Raw genomic sequence first — 21,016 nt, forward strand, 5'->3', positions numbered from 1 at the left:
CTCTAGGTTGAGATCTACGGTTATTTGATATTCCGAGTTTCAGTCACGTTTTGGTGAACAACTTTATGTGCTGCTAAGGTGAGTTTCATATGATCCCTTTTACTCAATATATTTTTGGGCTGAGAATACATTCGACTGTTTATAAATACTAAAAATACTAGATTTATATGGGTGAGTTTCATTTGCTCCCTTTTTAATTGCTTTTGCAATCTATATTTTTGGGCTGAGAATACATGCACTTTATTTTAAATGCAATGGATACAAGTACATACTAAATTCTATACTGAGTTTGAACCGAAAATCCCTTAGCTTTGGTAACTAGTAACTGCCGGTTATAAGAACTGGTGGGCGCGAGTAGTAGTATATGGATCCATAGGGCTTGATATCCCCGTCCGAGCTAGAGCGCTAGCCTTTTAACGGACGTATGCTATTTGAGAAGCGTACACGTTGGTTTGCATGTATTATTAAGATGATTGTACAAAGGGTATAAAATATATATACGTTAAGTTTAGTTACCAGGGTGCTCAATTTCGTAGAATATTTTGATAAACGTTTCTGGATGAAACAACTGAAATCTTGTGATCCACCTTTATACACAGATTATGCGAAACATTAAAACTATGAACTCACCAACCTTTGTGTTGACACTTGTTAGCATGTTTATTCTCAGGTTTCCTAGAAGTCTTCCGCTGTTGCTTATATGTTAGACAAGCTATGTGCATGGAGTCTTACATGACATACTTTTCAAGGAAACGTTGCATTCACCAAATTATCACCATGTATCTTATTTTGACTGCATTGTCAAAGGAAGTACTATTGTAAACTATTATTTACGGTGATTGTCTATATGTAGAAATCATCAGATGTCGAAAACCTTTGATTTAAATATTCATTTATGGTGTGCCTTTTCAAAAGAATGCAATGTTTACAAAACGTATCATATAGAGGTCAAATACCTCGTAATGAAATCAATGAATGACGTATTGTCCATATGGATTTGGAGCGATCGTCACAAATGCTCTTAAACTGCACTAACGACATTGTCTCTCTCATCATGTGGAATGAACAAGCGATAAAATTTCGATGGTACTGGATATGAAGCAAGCGAAAAGCCATCAATCATCGCTGTCAGTTCATGTTGGTCTAACATATACCTAGGTAAGTGTCATAAAACTTAGTTACATACATAGATAGTACAATCTATTGTACCTACTGTTGTTGCATTCTATTTAAATTGAATGTAGCACTTTGTTAACTGCATCAGCCATAAGTAGTCGTAGCATAAATCTCAAACCACAATGCTATATATCTCGCTTTGCTTACGTAACAGGTACATACTTCCGCCGCAACGCGCGGATGGCCTCATGCTTGTTATAATAATAATAATAATAATAATAATAATAATAATAATAATAATAATAATAATAATAATAATAAAGTTTTCTTAAAAATTGAGTATTTATATTTTTAATAATAGTTATAGCTAATAACAAATGCCTTTTGAATTTTTTTTAAAAATTGTAAAGATTAAATTATATTTTAATCATAATAATTAAATTATAAAATTATAATTAATTGTAAAGATTAAATTTTAATTGTAAATTAAATTGATTTATGATGTCATTTAAGTGTGTTAGGTTTTTTTCTATTTTTTTTTTATTTTTTTCAATGAAAGAAAATGACTAATTATGATATTATCATTATAGCATTTTAATATTAACTGTAGATAGATAAATTATTGTGCGGGGGCTAGACTTAAACCAAACACCCGTCACCAGTGTCTAGTAAGCCAACAAGTGAAATCTGCTTCCTCCAAGGTACCAAATCTCTATTCTAACCTAGGGTTTCTAATTATATATCTTCCGATTATGTTCAATTTCGTTGAATCACATTGAATTGTTAGTTTTGATTTCGTTAAGCCGTGCTTACGATCGCCTTCTACCTTTCTGTTATACAATTATAATCAGATAATTAGATTAAATACATGTTTATCCCCGTTTAAGTTAGTTGTAGTATTAGTGTATTATGAATGCGTATAATGCTTCGTTTGATGAACTTATAAGTCTGTCATGATTTTAGGGGTGGATTTAATGTTTTGGAGTGACTGTTCATCAATTTAGGGATAGATCTAGGGTTTGTGATAGCTGCTGATAATAAGATATATGTATATGGATACGTTTGTTGAGATCTCGATTGCAATTATCTGTAATTGCCTATTTTATGTGAATGATGAGAAGAATGTGACTATATAAAGCTCTTGCAAGCAATGTTGTGTCGATACAGGTGTCACTAGATGAAATTAAAGAAAGGAACGTCTAGTGGAATATAGAGCCAAAAGTTCATGTGCTTGTATAGTTGCATCACATTTTTTGTTCAAGAGTTGGAATTAAATACAATTAGGTGTTGTTTGTTTTTTAAGATGTTTATGTCTGAACATCTGTGGACCATGTCTGTAAAGAAGATGTGGTCTGAAGCTGTTTATGATGAATAGTGAAGACTATTTATTTTTATGTTTGCAAAATAACTTAATTCTGTCTGCACCACTTAGAAGTATATTTCTAAGTCTGCGAGATTGCAGACAAAATAAGACATTATTTTATCTTATGTCTTCAGAAAAACAAACATTATGCAGTAGAAATGTCTGCAAACGCGCATACTTAAGACATAATAAGATCTACAGACTGAAAAACAAACGACACCTTAGTATTACATATAAGTTGTGTTGCCAGACCGCTTAACTCGTTTTCACCATACCCTTATATAATAAACTCTTAATATATAAAAAAAACTTGTAATCACCATATGATACAGTTTCTAACCTGCTAGTTAAGCCAACAAATTTTTGAAGAAGCTAGTTTTGTCATTTGAGGAAATTGATATTTTCTTCGAGTCAGACGTGGTTCCATATAAGAATGTATCCATAGTAATCAGTCTACACTTAGGTTGCTTCTATTTCATTAAGGACACTGCAACTGTATTAATTGTGCAATTCTTTTTTTTCGAAATTAAGTGATGTGTTCATTTTGGTAAACTATGTATACTTGTATTATATATGTTGAATTAGAGCATGGTTGTTTTGTTTACTACGGAGTATATGTTTAGAGCTATTAGCAGAACGTATATTTTTTGTTTCAGCATCTAATTTGTATACATCCCTTTCAATTTAAATACTTATAACTTGATATAAGCTATTAATAGCCCCGTTTAGTTGAGTTTTTATAATACTAAGACGATTGACATGATATCTCATGCAGTTCTTGTTTTCTGTTCAGATGTTTAACGACCAGGACCTTGGATTCTTTGCTAACTCCCTCGGTATCATCATATTCTTTCTGGTCATTGCATTTCATTTTGTGATGGCTGATCCAAAGTATGAAGGCAACTGATAATTAAATTAGATAATTCCAGAAATGTAACTGGATCGGATACTTTGATGGAGATTATGTTTAATTATGTCATGAAATAATGGATGATTTTAGTTGCTTGAAGTTCCCTCCTATTAAACCTTAAGAAATTGACTGCTAAAAGTGTAATCTTTGAAGATACATTGGTTCTATTAAATATGCATCTATGTATCACATACCTAAGCCTGATATGATGATATTCATATACTACTACCTGTATTGTCACTTATAGTATACGTTGAGTGTAAATTCTAATACATCAAGGAGGCCCAGCGGTATCAAGGACACTCATTAACCTTGAGGTTATGAGTTTGAGTCCCGTCGTGGACATGAAAATACTACTTGTGCCCCTAGCTAGGTGGTATTGGAGGTTGCGTAACGCCTTGTGTTCGAACGCCATGGGGTTTTTCCCAGTTGACCGCGTTACCTTATGGGTGCCGGTCCCGTGGTTCCCTCCCGACACATGACACGGATATGATCGGGTGAGTGGATCCACTTTTGATGGACACCGTCAGTGACTCCCCCTTACTGCTGTAAAAAAAAAAATATATATATATATATATACTTGCCCGTTTGAAACTATCTACATGCATATTACAACTTTCCAGTGGAATTTCATATACGTAAATACTTGGCCCGTTCGAAACCTTTACCAAGGACCTTTTCTACATATGGCAAAGTTATGAATTCCTTAACTGAATTTTTTTTTTATTTTTACTAAAATAACTATGATTATTAATATTAAAGGAACCTTTATCAATAAATGAAAGATCCCAAACCGATACACGAGAACATCAACGAAGGGGCTCGGGAAAAAATTCAACTAGACCAAGCTAAAGTCAAGTCAACTCGAATCAAGCCCAACCCGAACCAAGCCCAACGTTAACGAAGACCAAAAACAAATACGAATCAACCGACAACAACCATGATAAAAATACAAACCATGACAAAAATACAAACAACCACTACATGAAACAAAAAAGCAAACAAGTACAACACTAAAACGTGTTAACCGGCTTGAGAAGGACGTTTTTTGTTTCTTTTGTCCGGTCGGAAAGTCATCCTGTCGACTTTGTCATTATGTACTCCTTTGCCTTTAGTATTACAGCTTATTCATTCATTATGTGTACTGAAATAATCTAATCAAAAAGTAAAACTACCTACTCGATATTTGTAGCATTACGATACTTGCCTATACGAAGGAAAATATTATATATTAGATCCTAATAAATCCTTGAAAACGAATAAAGGATGCCAAAGTCAAGTCAGTCCATTGACGCCAATAACACGGCCAAGCCAAAGAGATTTTTTTTTTTTGAATAGTAGTTACTTTTAAGTGTTTTTCGTTTTTCAAAACTAGTTTTTCTTTTCTTTTAAAAAATAAAAAAATAAAAATAAAGAAACATAGTGAAACCGGCATTAGAAATGCGGTTTACCTACATGACAACACTTTTCAGTCCGTGACCTAAGTATTGGCCGGTGGTACCCCAAACCGGCATTTGGAATGCTGGTTTGACCGTTTTTAACTGCTTTTCTACTATAAATAATTGATCAAGTTTTGATGATATTTTCATAAACTTCACACACCTTCTCAACATATAAAAATAAATGTCGAATTTTGAAGATGATGGATGGGAAATTCCTTCTAAATGTAGATGATTCTAACATCATTACCTAGGTTCGCAACACACTCAACCTGTATTGCTTACAAGTCACACTCATTTTGGTGCCGACCCAGTCGCCACCATCTCCCCAACCTACTTATCAAAATCGTCAAAAACAAAAGCTGCCAGCTTCCTTTGAACAAAGCTCAACAAACACAGGCCCAATTAGAACGATCCTTAGTATCAGGCCCAACAAACGAAGGCTTACAAGAACCTTCATTAGATCTAGGCCCGTCAAGCGCAGGCCCACAATTGGCCCAAAACCCATCAGCCTTCGAATTCTTGTCCACAAACCCGAACTCCAATAACTGGAGTCTGGAGTAATCAAAGGTAAAATCCAGCACCACATCCATCAGCTATTTTCATAGTGTCTACATACATTACATACGTGGACCCACTCACCTGCAACAATCCAAACCCATAAACACAACAACAATGGCAGCTGCTTCTATTAGATCGTCGCCGCTATTCACAGTTCCTCCATCTCAACTCAACAATCACCGAGTTTGTTTTATACACTTCTTCAATTCACAATTAACATCTCCTTTCTAACTTATATTGCTCTAATTACTCAAAAGAGTTTTGATCAATTAATACACCTATCTTTATTCTATGTATGTATATGTATATGTATGTACTGTATAAAATTAATGACGAAGAGTAAGATTGAGCTGCAGAATTAGTGAATTGTATAGTAATTTGAGTTTAAAACTTCATGAATTTGATCGCAATATGTTATTTGTCATTGCGCTATTTTTTCTATACCTACAGAAAGTGATTATGTTTTTTTCAGTTCTCTTAAATTATCTCATATAGGGTTAGAAAATACAACGGAAACATAATGAAGTATATGGAGAACAATTAATGAATTCTGATGAAATTACTGGATTACCTGTATCAAATTTGGTAATATCATTCCATTTTGAACTAATAGTGTAAACTCTGTTGTAGTAGAACAGTTATAAGTTGAGAAGTAGTTTCTTTAGGATATTGTGTGTTTAATTGTACAAAAATACCCCTTCTTTCGTAAAACTTATCTTACAAAACTGGAAAATCACAAAATGTGTTCAATTCAACCATCTCCCATTTAGCCGAGTGGTTACCTCTCTTCCGGGTTTCTGTGAGGTCTCGAGTTCGAGTCTCAACTGGGGATTTCATAATGCAATTTTGGTTTGCTATTGATTATGGAGTCCTCTAGAGGCATCGGTGTCTGAGCTTGTCCTATGGGAGTTGTTCAAGGGATGCTTCCCAAGGGTGGCTGCAGAGCCTGTCCTATGGCAGTTGTTCGGTGGAACATCCTTGACATGTGGAACGGATATAATTGGGCGGTGGGAACTCCTTTGGTGCCCATCAGTGACTTCAATCTCGTTGTTTAAATAAAAATAGGTTCAATTCTATAGAAAAGTAGAAATAAAAAAAAAAAAAAAAAATAGAATTCTTTTTGTGACCTAACTCCCTTTATGAACAAGAGGGAGTTAATGCCTAAAATTTTCTAATTTAACAAGATTTCCTCTATACAATATATACATAAGTGTTGATTTGGATTTATCATTATAATTTAGTTTTTAGAATTTTTCATGACATTTTAGGGGGCTGCTAGCCTTGGGCCTACAACTGCTGGTGTTGTAAGTGACCGTAGTTCAGTGTTGCTGGGTGGAAAATTGGTGTTGCGCTGTTCAAAGGACGATAGGATGAATGTGAGTGCATCAGTCGTTGTTGATGGGGTAGCTGAAAGTCTTAGTGGTAGGTATTGGTAATTCATTTTCACTATATCTCGCCTACGTGGCGTTGTATATTGTTGCTGTATTGGAAATTTGTTTGTACATTAATTAATAGAACTAGTATTGCTATGGTATGTTCATGGGTTGATTTGATGCCAGATTCAATCTCCGAGATAGATGATAGGGAACCAAGTGTATCAACAATATTGATGAATTTTGAGAATAAGTTTGATCCTTATTCTGCAATGAGCACACCTCTATATCAGACAGCTACATTTAAACAGGTAGTCTGCATTAGAAAAAGGTTTGGAAATTGTCGCTTAGTAACCATAAGTTTTCAGTTGATTATTTTAAAATTGTGAGTTACAGCCTTCATCGACTGAAAACGGCCCATATGATTACACCAGGAGTGGCAATCCTACACGTGATATGCTGGAAAGGTTCAAGCTCTAATTTTGTACACTAATGTAAAATTAGACTTCATTAATGCTTAGTTATATAAATTTTGTGCATTTCATATTTTCAGTCTTCTTGCAAAGCTTGATAAAGCAGATCGAGCATTTTGCTTTACCAGTGGAATGGCTGCTTTAGCTGCAGTCAGCCGCCTAGTAAAAACCGGTTAGCTAAACAAACTTTATCTCGTTAGTTACACTATACTCGCACATCATATTATTATTAGTCTATTAATGTTACTCTATCCCACATAGGTGATGAAATTGTTGCTGGAGAGGACATATATGGTGGTTCCGATCGATTACTGTCACAAGTCGTTCCAAGAACAGGAGTCTTGGTTAAGTTAGTACTTACCTTATAAAACACAATTATTTTATATGTATATCCATAACTATATAATTAATTTAAGATTTAATTTGAAGGCGAGTTGACACGACTAACCTAGATGAGGTTGCTGCTGCAATTGGGCCCCAAACTAAGCTAGTATGGCTTGAGAGTCCAACCAATCCACGAATACAAATTTCTGATATTCATGTACGTTCTAATTTAGTGTTGAATTTACCTCTTTATTATTAGCATTATAATATAAATATGGGTTAAGGCTACCAAATAGCTTTATACTTTTATTTTTCTTCCAATGTAGGCTATATACCCAGAAAAATACTAGTGTACCTCACATACTTTCAAAAAGTGTTCTAATGTAGGCTATTGGTGACCGGTTACCTGCGTATGCAGTCCCTAGGGCTAACGGACATTAACAAGAAGCATTCATAGATCGAATTGATTAGAGTTTTGGGTTCCTGATTACTCCTTCAAGCTCGTGTTTCAGATCGTGTTAAAGTTCATATCTTAACAGCATATCGAAAAGTCAAAGTTTATGAGATTTTGGTCAACAATTCAATTGGATCGTTTCTCGAATTTTCAGGTCTTGATTTTAGTTCACGAGTGTTAGGTGATGGAATTAGAACAACTTTCATGAAGAAATCGTATCCTAAAAACGCCTAAATGTTAACGTCCGTTAGCTTCATGACTGCACACGCGAGTAACCGTTCACCAATAACCTACATTAGAGCAGTTTTTGAAGGTATGTGACCTACAATGGTATTTTTCTGGGTATATAGCCTACATTAGAACAAAAATAAAAGTATAAAACTATTTGGTAGTCTTAACCCTATAAATATTTAATAATAATATATAATATATATAAAGGATATGATGGCTTTCTATTTCAGAAAATAACAGAGATTGCTCATGCGAATGATGCTCTTGTCTTAGTTGATAATAGTATAATGTCTCCTGTGTTGTCTCGACCCTTGGAACTAGGAGCAGGTTTTTATAATATTATATATTCTTTTGGTTACGGTTATGATTTATGCATCTACAGTAATAACAATATTGTCGAAATTTTCAGACATTGTGATGCACTCGGCTACAAAATTCATTGCTGGACACAGTGACGTCATGGCTGGAGTGCTCGCTGTTAAAGGGGAAAGGTTTGTGTATTTTGTGATCGTTCCTTTGTAAATTCTGGAACTATCCAGCATATATTATACAATTAAAGTACAAATGCATTTGCTTATGAATTTTCTGTCTGGTATTACATAAATAAAACAGGCTGGCAAAAGAGTTGTATTTTCTACAAAATGCAGAAGGGTCTGGGCTGGCACCTTTTGATTGTTGGATCTGTTTACGGGGAATCAAGACAATGGCTTTACGTGTTGAGAAGCAACAAGTAATATTTCACGCATACCTCTTCTACTAAATAAATCATAAATAAAAAAATATACCAAGTTTGTGGGGTCTGATTAATTCTATAGGGAATTATGTTTCTTAAGGTTTCTCAGTTTAAGTTCAACTCCGTGAACTGTTGAACTCAGTTTGTAAGTCCCGTGTAGCAATAATGATGATGAGAATCTATAATTAATCTGAACTATCTTATATATCTGTATTTTAGTATTCTTTTCTTACGAGATACATAACTGCTGTTAAACTACGGTAACTAACTGCGGTAAAAAGGTGTTTATATAAAAGTCTATAATTTTGGTTGAGATCTTGTCTTCTTGTATAAACTGCAAAGCCATATGACAGGATATCTGAGTCCTTCTCTTTATATGTCCCGACATAATTTCTCTCAGTTCGTGTTGCAAGTAATGATTCATATCATGTATTTATATTGTTATTAGTATTGCCCAAGGCTATCAACTTATGTAACTGGACAAAACATTACATCTTAGTTGTTGTGTTGAAATGGATTATACTAAATAAACAATGTTGTTTCCCCATTTTATTATCTATTTTTATTTTATGACAGTATTTTGTAATTTTTGGTAGGATAATGCACAGAAGATAGCTGAATTTCTGTCGTCTCATCCTCTGATAAAGAAGGTTAATTATGCTGGTCTTCCTACCCACCCTGGACGCTCATTGCACTACTCTCAGGTATTAATCTTTTGATAAAGAAGTTTCTGAAAGCCGTAAGTTATAAAATAAAATTTTATTTTATTTTTTATATTTATTTTTTTTTGGCAGGCAAAGGGAGCAGGATCGGTCCTGAGTTTCTTGACAGGGTCGTTGGCTCTTTCGAAGCACATAGTGGAGACTACCAAATACTTTGCCATAACTGTTAGTTTTGGTAATCATTTTCTTCTTTTGATATTCTTATTTAATTATCTAATAGTTTCTACTTGAAATTTATATGTTGCAACTGATTATCCTGAACGTGTTTTCCATTTTGTCAGGGAGTGTAAAATCGCTAATAAGCATGCCGTGCTTTATGTCACATGCATCTATACCTGCAGAAGTTCGTGAGGCCAGAGGTCTAACAGAAGATCTCATCCGTATCTCTGTTGGCATTGAAGATGTGAATGACTTGATTGCTGATTTGGACTATGCACTTAGAACCGGTCCTATTTAAGGTGTTGGCTATATTATGTTTCGATGTTGAATTGAACAGTGAATCGGATATAGTTCACGTGCCCTGTTTTATTCTCTTGGTTAGTTTAAGACGAGAACCCTGTGTTACATTGTAGATAGGCCTTCTCATTTGGATTAGATTTGATGATTTTTAGGGAATCGTCAACGAGGAGCTAAAGAAACTACAAATTCAAGTAAAACGTACACGAATAATTGTGGGTTCACTCTGATTTACTACTTTGTGAGTTATTATGTCATTGTAATATTAGTCGTGTTTATGTTTCTGACCATTATTAGTGTCCCAGTTTATTACTGATTAAGTAAGAGAGTTTGAGGTTTAATTAACCTTTACTACCTTAATTTTTTTGGGTTGATCATAGTGTGGTTAATCTTAGTTTCAATTCAAATCAATAGTCTACTTACCGTATACTCTGGTCTACCAAAATCCAGCAGAGAAGATCAAGTGTAAGTTAGATTTGAACCTAACTTAAGATTTCGAGAAAGGCAACGCTTTATACTTGAGCTGTAAAGGAAGACAAAATGTTTAGGGCTCACTCGAATACTCGATGAATTTCTACTTGATCCATCTACTTAATGGTAGATATAGACAACCTAAATGGATAAATTAGTAATCCTTTGAATAAATGTATGTTGTTTGATGATGTTAGTCAACATCCATTTTAATGGTTTAGGCATAGAGGCAAACGGAATGTTAATTAGAATCGTTGGGTTGTTAAGCAGTTGTAATTATAGATGCACAAAAACCGGATCCGGACTGGATCCGGATTTAAAAAAACCGGACAAAAAAAATCCGGAATTTTCCAAATCCGGATCCGGTTCTCGGGGTCGGTTTTTTTCGGAATAGGATTTTTTTCGGATCTCGACCGGATTTTTTTCGGACTAAGATCTTTGTCGGATTTTGATTTTTACCGGTTATATTTTTACCGGTTAGATTTTTATAACTTTTGAACAACAATAATATAATCAATATAAACAAAAGATATAACGCTTAAACAACTATAAATAATATAATTATAATTTATAACGCTTAACACTATAAATAATATAAATAACAACATTTTTATTTAAATGATATAAATAACAATAACAACACATTTTTTTGAACGATACAACTATAAGTATACAAAAGTTAATACATTATTCAAGCTTCGGCATGGCCATCACCCGATAATGTATTACGAGCAAAGTATATCGAGCTTCGGCATTGCCATCACCCATTATACATTACTCGTCTTGCCTTCGTCGTTCGTAATATTGTTCACTTGCTTCAAATTCGGGGTCATCAACCGCAAATTTTCGTTGGTAATTTGCAATATATTCGTCCATGTTAATGGGTTTATATTCATCTTCCTCCACTTCGGTCTCGGTATTTCCTTCGGTTGATGAAGGTGATAATCCCGCTTCCATTTCTTCCATCTCTATAAAGTCTTCAACGTCATTATCTAACGGACATTCTAATGACGTTTGATCTTGTATCCTATCTACCCCGTCCAAATAATCCTTCAAACATACGCATACTACCACGGCTTGGGGGGTAAGTCTTGACCTTCTTTCCGAAATAATTCGACCGCTAAGAGAAAAAGCCGATTCGGAAGCTACGATTGAAGCTTGAACGGCTAATAAGTCACGAACCATAGCGGATATTATTGGATAGGTGTCTTCTTTTGTTTTCCACCAAGCCAAAACATCAAAGTTGTGAAATTGATCGGGATTCATGTTTAGTGCAAAGTTTCCAATCTTGTAATTTCCCAACTCGCTTGTGGGTGCCGATGTTCGGGCACGTTTCGAAGCATCTTCACGTAATTGGTTAAAAAGACTAATATTAAGGTCTCGGGCCCTTCGAGAAGATGATCCGCTCTTAAATTGGTCAACAATGGGGTTTGCTTGTCGACCATAAGTTGTTGCATAAATTGAAAATAATTGCTCAAAGGTGTTATTAAATTCGTATATTTGGTTGCTTATATAGTTGGGGTCGGCGTCTTCGGGACCATGAATACAATCTAAATTTTGGTATATTGTTGTCATCAAAAGTTCCACCCCGTTAAAATTGATTTTCGGGTCAAGTGCGGCCGCAAATAAAAAAACTTCAGGTATTGTTCCAAAATATTTTTTTAGTTTTTTTTCCTTATGTGAAAAACGGTTTGTCTAAAAATACGATTATTTGAGTTCGCAAATTCGTTAATTTTTCCGTCATTATATAAAGTTGTTGTAAAACTAGTGAGCTAGTTGGGTAATAAACACCCGAAACTTTTGTTGTTGCCTCTTTAAAAACTTGTAAAAAATTTGTTAATGCTTCCAAGTCATCCCATTCGTCGTTATCAATCGGTTCAGAATATCTCTTTCTAATTAGTCTATTATTAAAACCGATTAAAGTTTCTTTTTGTCGTAATATATTTTCAAACATAAGACAAGTAGAATTTCACCTAGTATTATTATCAAAATAAGGACCTAACCAAGTGCCATTACAAGTTTTAATGAAACTTTTATAGTTTTTATGTCGTTCGTTGCTCGTACGATATATCGTTACTAATAATTTTCTAAATTTATCTTTTAGTGCACTACAATAAGTTAAGCAATCTTGAACGGCCAAGTTTATAATATAAGCAACACAACGTGTATGTAAAAACGCACCATTTAAAATCGGTTGCATTCGTATTTTTAACATATCCATGGCGCTAGTATTATTAGAAGCATTATCTAGCGAAATAGTAAAAACTTTATCGATTAAATTATATTCAATCAAAGTGTCTTGTATAATTTTTCTTAAATTATTACCATTATGCGGATAAGCAAATAATTTAAAAGCGATAGTCCGTTTCATTAATAACCACGAATCGGGATGAAACCAATGAGCGGTAACGGCTAAATAAGAATTTGCCGTTCCGTGTGGTGCGATCCAAACATCACAAGTTATAGAAACTTTATGTTTATATGTTCGAAAACCTTCAATTATATCATTTTTAGCTTTTTTCCATAATTTAAAAGCGTCACGTCTTAAAGTAGTACGACTTACATTGTTATAACGCGGTTGTAGTCGGTTCCGAATTAGCTCCGTAAGCTTTGGATTGTCGAAGTGGTTGAAAGGAAGCCCTTGTTGAATGACAAACCGTACCAAATCTTCACGAAGAGCTTCTTGATCGTGGAAAAAAATCGAACCATCCCGACCAAGTGTAGGTTGTGTCGGGTCTTCTTGAACGGCTCCTTTACAACTTTTTTCAAGATGTTTTCTTAACGTAGAGTTACCCGAAACACCTAGGAACTTAAAACATCTCTTACAACGAGCTCTTTCTTGATTATCGTTCATCACGCACAAGTCGAAATTAGACCAAACATCACCTTTTCGACTCGAATTTTTGATCATACAAACATCGTTGTTGGTATAACGTTGTGAAGATGTTGCAACGGAAGCGGAATCGGAAGCGGATGCTTATGAATTATCCATTATAGGATTAGTAAGTAGAGTAATTATAGTGTAATTATAGAGTATTTTGTGAATTAGAGAGATTAGAGAGAATTAGATGGTGTGCTTTCAACCAAAACCCAATAACATCTATTTATACTACACTTGTAGGGGTAAAATGGTCCATAAAATATCAAAAAACTGCAAAAAAAAAAAAACGGTCCAAAATACATGAAAACGGCTATTTTTTTTTTTGAAATTCGAAGCAGCCTAAAAAATACGGATTTTATCCGGATAAAAAAATCCGATTTTTATCCGGAAAATATCCGATCCATTTTGAACGTTGGGATCCGGTCGGATCCGGATCGGATCCAGGAACCGGTTCCGGTTTTGACACGAACCGGATCCGGTTCTGACACGAACCGGATCCTGTCAGATCCGGCTCTGGATTTTTTTCGGGTTTTTTTTCGGATTTAAAGCCCACCTATAGTTTTTTTCGGGTTTTTTTCGGATCAGGTTTTTATGCCCACCTATAGTTGTAATTGATTTTTTTTAGGCTCCATAGCTCCTTGCTAGAGGGTCACGTTTTACTGTTGGAAATATGTTTTCGGGTTGGCTAATAGTTTGACAGTGGTACATATATTTCGAAGGTATGCCCATGATATTAAATAATATAAAGTCCATTTATCCTATTCGGTCACACACAAAGGCCAATCGTTAATTGTTTGATATACCTTCTAATCGAAAATTAATTTATTAATCATTTGTTAATGGTTTAATAAATTAAATAAGTTTTGAGATTAATTTAATTAATTAGTTAATTCATTAACTAGTAATTAATTAAATGATATGCATGAAAGCTACTAGCTAATGTGTCATGCATGCATGAAACCTACTAGCTAATGTGTCATGCATGCATGCTATATAGAGACATGTGTAACTTGCATGCATGAAAATCTCATCTTTAAAAGGAAGAAGAACATGCAAACTCAAGAAGTCTCTACTACTCTTTCCTCTCTTCTTGATCACTAAAATAACTAGTTCTATAAGGTGTGTTTTGGTGATTATGAAAGTAAGAAGAAAGGATTCGTTAAAGTAGAAGGTACAGATCGAACAAGGTTGAAACTTTGGGTGCCTACCGTTTAGAGAAACTCTTCTTTGGGTTGTCAACTCCGATCTTCAAAAGGGCTACAAAGGTTGTAATCTAAACTTATCTTGTTCATTATATTTTGTTTGCTAAAAGTTTTTGTACATGGGTCCTTGGTAGAGTATGATTTTGTAATATTTTTAAAAATGCTTCCGCTCGCTCTTTGTTTGTATCATACTCCAACAGTGGTATCAGAGCCATATTGTACAAGTTTTTAGCAAACTTTTTCTTGTGATATATAGTTTTGATGGATGTATTGTGCATGATTCGTGGAGATGATTATGCATAACAAGCATGCAAAAAATATATCAATATTTATGTCTTTATGTTTCCTACATACTAATTTGAATCTTGGGTTTTGGCAAAATTAAATGAGTTAATCTTTTCTAAAAGTTTTTTTTCCAGCATAAACAGTCTGTCAGACTGTTTCGAGGTTCAAAACTCAGTATTTTCGTATGAGACCAATTGCATTCGAAAGCTAACTGAAAGAACTTAAATTTGAAAAAAATTTCGTCGAAAACGGATTAGAAATGAGTAAGATATGACCATTTAAAGTTGAGTGTTGAATCTGCCAAAATCATTTCGAAAATTGGAAAAGTAACTTGCATGTTGACTAAAAGAGATTCAAAATTTGAGAAAATAAAGTACATAAATTCATTTCATGTTTTTCATGAAATAAGAAAATGTAATTTGTTTATTATAGACTTTAGGATGCAAATCTCCAACATGTTTTATTTCACTTAATATGTTTGTTTGGATGGTTTTGGCATGAAAACCATACTTACAAAATATGAAGTGGGTTTACATACATATGTTATGTAAACAAGGATTGATTATTATTATAAGTGCCATTAAATGTTGTTTAAATCAATCCTTATCGAAACATGTTATATGAAAATGGACGGTTGGGACTCCATTTGTTATGTGTGGTTGTTATATGTATTCGGTAGTATATGCCTCTATTCAACCCTTGTGTGGATGTTTGGTTGTGTTGTTTAATTTATTATTTATTCAGGATGAATGTAATAATTTATTAAACGACTTGCATGTCGTATTCTATTTTATTGTATTTGTAATAGCATAGAAAATAGAATAGATATTTTATAAATGTATACAAAGCAAGTGCAACCAAGATTGGAATCACGAAGATAATGTTCACAAGGCGGCCCATCCGAGCATATAATGGAGATGGCGGTTTTAGTGGGAGCCTATTCTCACACAAGGTTTATGTCCCTAGTTGACCTTGTTTTTACGTGTGTTGACTCACCGAAAGAACGCATAGGATTTGAGGCATACTACCGATATTGCGTGTTATGATTATTATTGTTTTATTATTTGTCTATGCCATGCTAGCTAGAAAATTGTTTTAAAACAAAAGGACTATAATCATATAAAACGGTTTGGTTAAAAATGGTTTAACAAACGCATCACGCAATACTAAATTAGCAAATGTTTTAAAATGGTATAAAACTACTTCTGCTAAAAGAAAACAAAATCCCGTTTTAAAATGTAAACTTTACGCTATCCATGAGTAGTATACACATCTGAACCTTCTACCTGTTACAGTTCGCGATACCCGAGAGTCTTGGACCGGACTTTAATTGGGTGCTGGGAAAGGTGAGGTAATTTTCGCGATACCCGAGAGTCTTGGACCGGATTTCACGTGTATCTATCACGGACGGTTTACAATCTAAACTTGTGGTTTGTGCGCAAACCCGCCACAAAAGAGGATTGGCATAGAAGGGATTAAACATGCCAAGTGATATAATGGATATCATTGAATCCCGCAGAAATCTAAGAGTTTCATAATAGATGAAATTGGTAATATAGTTACCTACCTAAATAGCTTATGATTAGCGATCTGCGCCAAACCCATCGTTACCATAAGTGAAATATGGATTTTAGCCTTGTTAATTATAATTGTTTGAATATTGAACACTTGGGTAATTATTTTAACAAGGATTAAACATGTCAAACTAACTTATACAACTTACTTTAAAATATGTCAGATGTCTACAACAAATACAAATCCTACTCCATCATCAATCACTAATTTCTGCCTTAAAGGGCTCCTCGAAAAGGACAAGCTTACGGGCTTGAACTACATGGACTAGCTTCGCAACCTAAGAATTGTTCTTAGGATGGAAGGAAAGATCAGGGCTATTGAGGAACCCCTACCGGCAGAACCAGGAACGAGAGCTACTCAAGCGGCTAGGGACGAGTATGAAAAACGTCATTCTGAGTCTAATGAGGTAGCATGCTTAATGTTGGCGACCATGTCTCCAGAGCTCTAAAAGAGCATGGAGAGCTTAGGGTCGTATGACATGCTCAATCAATTGAAAGACATGTTCCAACAACAAGCAAAGCAAGAACGGTTTGACACCGTGAAAGCTCTCGTATGTTGCAAAATGGCAACGGGTAGTAGCGTTAGTGTCTATGTACTACAAATAAAAGGGTACATAGACCGGTTGGAGCGCCTTGGTTTTCCCATAGGTCAAGAGCTTGCAACAGATTTTATCCTGAACTCACTGACTAGTGCATATGAAGGGTTCATCATGAACTACAATATGAAAAATATGGAGAAAACAATCATGGAGCTCCATGGCATGTTGAAGACTGCTGAGACAAACATGGCCAAAGCTAAGCCCGCAACTACCGTACTAGCCATTCGTGAAGGTGGGATCAAGAAGAAGAAAAGCAAAGCAAAGGGCAAAGACAAGGGTAAGGGTAAAGTTGACACGTCCAACTTCAAGCCCAAACCTAAGGGCGTTGCTAACTCTTATACTTCAAAGATTTCGCAAAACAAGTCTCCTGAAGAAGCAAGATGCTTCCATTGTGGGGATAAAGGACATTGGAGGCGCAATTGTTCTAAGTACTTGAAGGAACTTAATGAACTACGGGCCAAGGGTGTCGCCGTACCTTCAGGTTTTTTCATGATTGAACTAAACAATACTTCTATTTCTAATTCCTGGGTATTGGACACAGGATGTGGTACTCACATTTGTACAAATGTGCAGAGACTCACAAGAAGTAGGAAGCTGAAGACCGGAGAGGTTAATCTAATCATGGGGAACAAGAACGTTGCCTCTGTTGATATGATTGGAGAATACAAGCTCACTTTTGATTTTGGTCTATGTATTGTTTTGTCTAATGTTTGCTACAGTGCCGAAATGGCAAGAAACATTATATCTTTTGATGCTTTATTTAATGAAGGCTTTGATTTTAGTTTTGATAGTGGATCTATACTTGTTTACAAGAATGGAATATTTTATTTCAAAGCTAGTCCTTGTAGAGGTATCTTGGAAACCACAATAAAGCTAAATGATAGTTCAATCTATAATGTTGATTCATCCAAAGATGGTTTAGATAAAATGTATCTATGGCATTGTCGTTTAGGCCACATAAACAAGAAATGCATAGCCAAACTCCAGTCATGAAAGGACCCGTCCTAATTCATCTGGACGAATACATTACATTTGGTTACATCGCGAGGTACTTGACCTCTATATGATACATTTTACAAACATTGCATTCGTTTTTAAAAGACAAACTTTCATTACATCGAAAGTTGACGGCATGCATACCATTTCATAATATGTCCAACTATAATAGACTTAGTAATAATCTTGATGAACTCAACGACTCGAATGCAACGTCTTTTGAAATATGTCATGAATGACTCCAAGTAATATCTTTAAAATGAGCAGATGCACAGTGGAAGATTTCCTTAATACCTGAGAATAAACATGCTTTAAAGTGTCAACCAAAAGGTTGGTGAGTTCATTAGTTTATCATAATCATTCATTTCCATCATTTTAATAGACCACAAGATTTCATATATTGACACGCGTAACTCGCGAATTAAAATTCATTCATATGGTGAACACCTGATAACCGACCTTAACAGGATGCATATAGAATATCCCCATCATTCCGGGACTCACATCGGACATGATAATTCGAAGTACTAAAGCAGTTCAAATTCTCTGACTGGGGCTTGTTAGTGCCCATAGATCTATCTTTAGGATTCTCGTCAATTGGTGGCAATTATAATAAACACCAATTCTTAGGCTACCAAGCTAAAAAGGGGCATATTCGGTTTGATAATCCAACCATAGAATGTAGTTTCGATCACTTTTGTCTATTTCGTAAAGCATTTATAAAAGCAGCGCATGTATTCTCAGTCCCAAAAATATATATTGCAAAACCATTTAAAAAGGGAGCAAATGAAACTCACAATACTGTATTTTGTAGTAAAAATACATATGACGAAACTGAACAATGCAGGGTTGGCCTCGGATTCACGAACCTATATCATTTATATATTTATTAATATACATAGTTGTAATCGAACAAATATATATATAAATTTATTAGTTATATCCTTTTTATATTAATAAAATATATATGTTTCTTATATTCATTTTGTTATATAAAAATATTAATTTTCGTTATGTTATGTGTATTAACTATAGTGTTATATGACTAAAAAAAATCATTTGATAAAATAATATTAATAATAATAAATAAAAAGTTGTATTATTTTTAATAATAATATTAGTAAATATACTTAATAATGATAATAATAATAATTATCATCCTAAAAACAATAATACTTATAATAATATTAGTAGTAATATTGATAATAATAATAATGATAGTTTTAATGATAATAATACTTATAATAATAATAATGAAAATGATAATTTTAATAAAGACTACTTTTGTTAAAAATAATAATTTTAAAAATGATAATTTTAATGGTAATACTAATAATAATATTAATAATAATAATAATAATAATAATAATAGTAATGATAATAACTATGATAACCATAATAATAATTTTACTAATAATCATAATAATGATATTAATTCTAATAATACTTATTTTAATATAAATAATGATATTAATGATAATAATAATACACCTTTTAATACTTAATGCTATTACTTATTAATGATAATAATATTAATCATATAACTACAATAATTAATAATAATAATAATAATAATAATAATAATAATAATAATAATAATAATAATAATAATAATAATAATAATAATAATAATAATAATAATAGAGGACTACCTTTAAAAGCTTTTTCCTAAAAAAGTGCCTCAGACAAGGCTCGAACCTGAGACCTCTCCTTAACACACAACACCCTAAACCCATGCTCCATCTATTACTTTCCTGATTTACCTAATCCTTAAATTCTTTTAACCCGTTAAACGTCGGTTTCATTTTCTTCTCCTTAGTTTAAATCGACCCACATATGCAAGAGGATATATGGCCCAACTAAATAACCTATACAGCCCAATTCATAAACAAGCTCGGCCCAATAGAATCTTTACCCCTCTGTAACAAGTATTCGGCCCAAGTTAGAATCAGAAATATGCTGGCCCAATAGGACAGCCCAATTAGCTGCAAAGCACATGTTATTGTTTTTAAAAAAATATGTCCTGGCCTTGAATCGAACCCGAGACCTCTCGGTTCTCAACACAGCTCCTAACCATCTGCTCTGTTGTTTCCTTTCTGAATTAATTAGGATCTTAAATTTTTTAAACACGATTTCTGTCATCTTCATTTTTTCACCACTATCGTTACTCAGAATCATCATCATCATCATTCTTAATCATCTAACATCATAACCGTTTTATCATCATCATCATCATCATCATCTATATCATAAAATCATAATCATCATCGCTAATTATCATCACCCATCATCATATTCATCTTCAGCATCATCATCGTGATTACCTTAATCACCTCATCTTCTCATCGTACATCATTAATCATCATTAACATTGTCTTCTTCTTTATTCCTCTCACTGTATCATCGTGATTCATGGCACCATCATCATCACTTTCGTTAATCATCATACATAATCATCATCTTTGATCATAAACTCACGATCATCATTATTATTTTCAAACACAACATCATCATTTCTATCATAATCGTAATCATTCGAGTCCTAATCCTAACCTAATATCATCATCACCTTTATTTGAGTTAACGGAATAAAGGGACTGAAACCACGACGACTTGGAAGAAAAGTTTGAAGGAAATAGAAACATTAGATGATTTTCGCAGGTGGTGTTTTGGGTTTTGACTCGATATGAAACGGAAACGCTACATCAACAAAGGTTGATGTTTCAAACAATAAAACGAAACAGAAATAACGATTAGTAAAAAAAAATGAGGGTAGCCGTATACTGTTCATCGTCTTCACTAATTCTCCCATCACTGTAGCAGAGAAAAGAAACAGTAGCATTAGTGAGTTGC

The 21,016-nt window shown here is 33.9% G+C and overlaps 2 protein-coding genes across 2 annotated transcripts; both read left to right on the top strand.

The window, feature by feature from the left end:
• The first annotated feature begins 1,753 nt into the window (after window positions 1–1,753).
• Window positions 1,754–3,580, top strand: LOC139855764 (dolichyl-diphosphooligosaccharide--protein glycosyltransferase subunit 4A-like). The gene is made up of 2 exons (XM_071845010.1): window positions 1,754–1,817; window positions 3,273–3,580. The coding sequence occupies exon 2, from the start codon at window positions 3,273–3,275 to the stop codon at window positions 3,384–3,386; it is 114 nt and encodes a 37-aa protein (XP_071701111.1). The 5' UTR covers window positions 1,754–1,817; the 3' UTR covers window positions 3,387–3,580.
• Window positions 3,581–5,415: 1,835 nt separating this feature from the next.
• On the top strand, window positions 5,416–10,487 carry LOC139852137 (cystathionine beta-lyase, chloroplastic). The gene is made up of 13 exons (XM_071841362.1): window positions 5,416–5,572; window positions 6,658–6,811; window positions 6,949–7,073; window positions 7,159–7,229; window positions 7,316–7,407; window positions 7,497–7,584; window positions 7,665–7,776; window positions 8,475–8,571; window positions 8,654–8,735; window positions 8,857–8,974; window positions 9,574–9,681; window positions 9,772–9,874; window positions 9,981–10,487. The coding sequence occupies exons 1-13, from the start codon at window positions 5,504–5,506 to the stop codon at window positions 10,154–10,156; spliced, it is 1,395 nt and encodes a 464-aa protein (XP_071697463.1). The 5' UTR covers window positions 5,416–5,503; the 3' UTR covers window positions 10,157–10,487.
• Window positions 10,488–21,016: the final 10,529 nt, after the last annotated feature.

Source organism: Rutidosis leptorrhynchoides, chromosome 6 (assembly GCF_046630445.1).
Source record: "Rutidosis leptorrhynchoides isolate AG116_Rl617_1_P2 chromosome 6, CSIRO_AGI_Rlap_v1, whole genome shotgun sequence".
NCBI lineage: Eukaryota > Viridiplantae > Streptophyta > Magnoliopsida > Asterales > Asteraceae > Rutidosis > Rutidosis leptorrhynchoides.

Bases quoted from the DNA above. Each gene is read 5' to 3' on its own strand.
- LOC139855764 (XM_071845010.1), top strand. From the start codon at position 3,273: ATGTTTAACGACCAGGACCTTGGATTCTTTGCTAACTCCCTCGGTATC.
- LOC139852137 (XM_071841362.1), top strand. From the start codon at position 5,504: ATGGCAGCTGCTTCTATTAGATCGTCGCCGCTATTCACAGTTCCTCCA. The intron at 7,074-7,158 runs GTAGTCTGCATT...TGTGAGTTACAG, and splicing joins AGACAGCTACATTTAAACAG to CCTTCATCGACTGAAAACGG. The intron at 7,408-7,496 runs GTTAGCTAAACA...TATCCCACATAG, and splicing joins CAGCCGCCTAGTAAAAACCG to GTGATGAAATTGTTGCTGGA.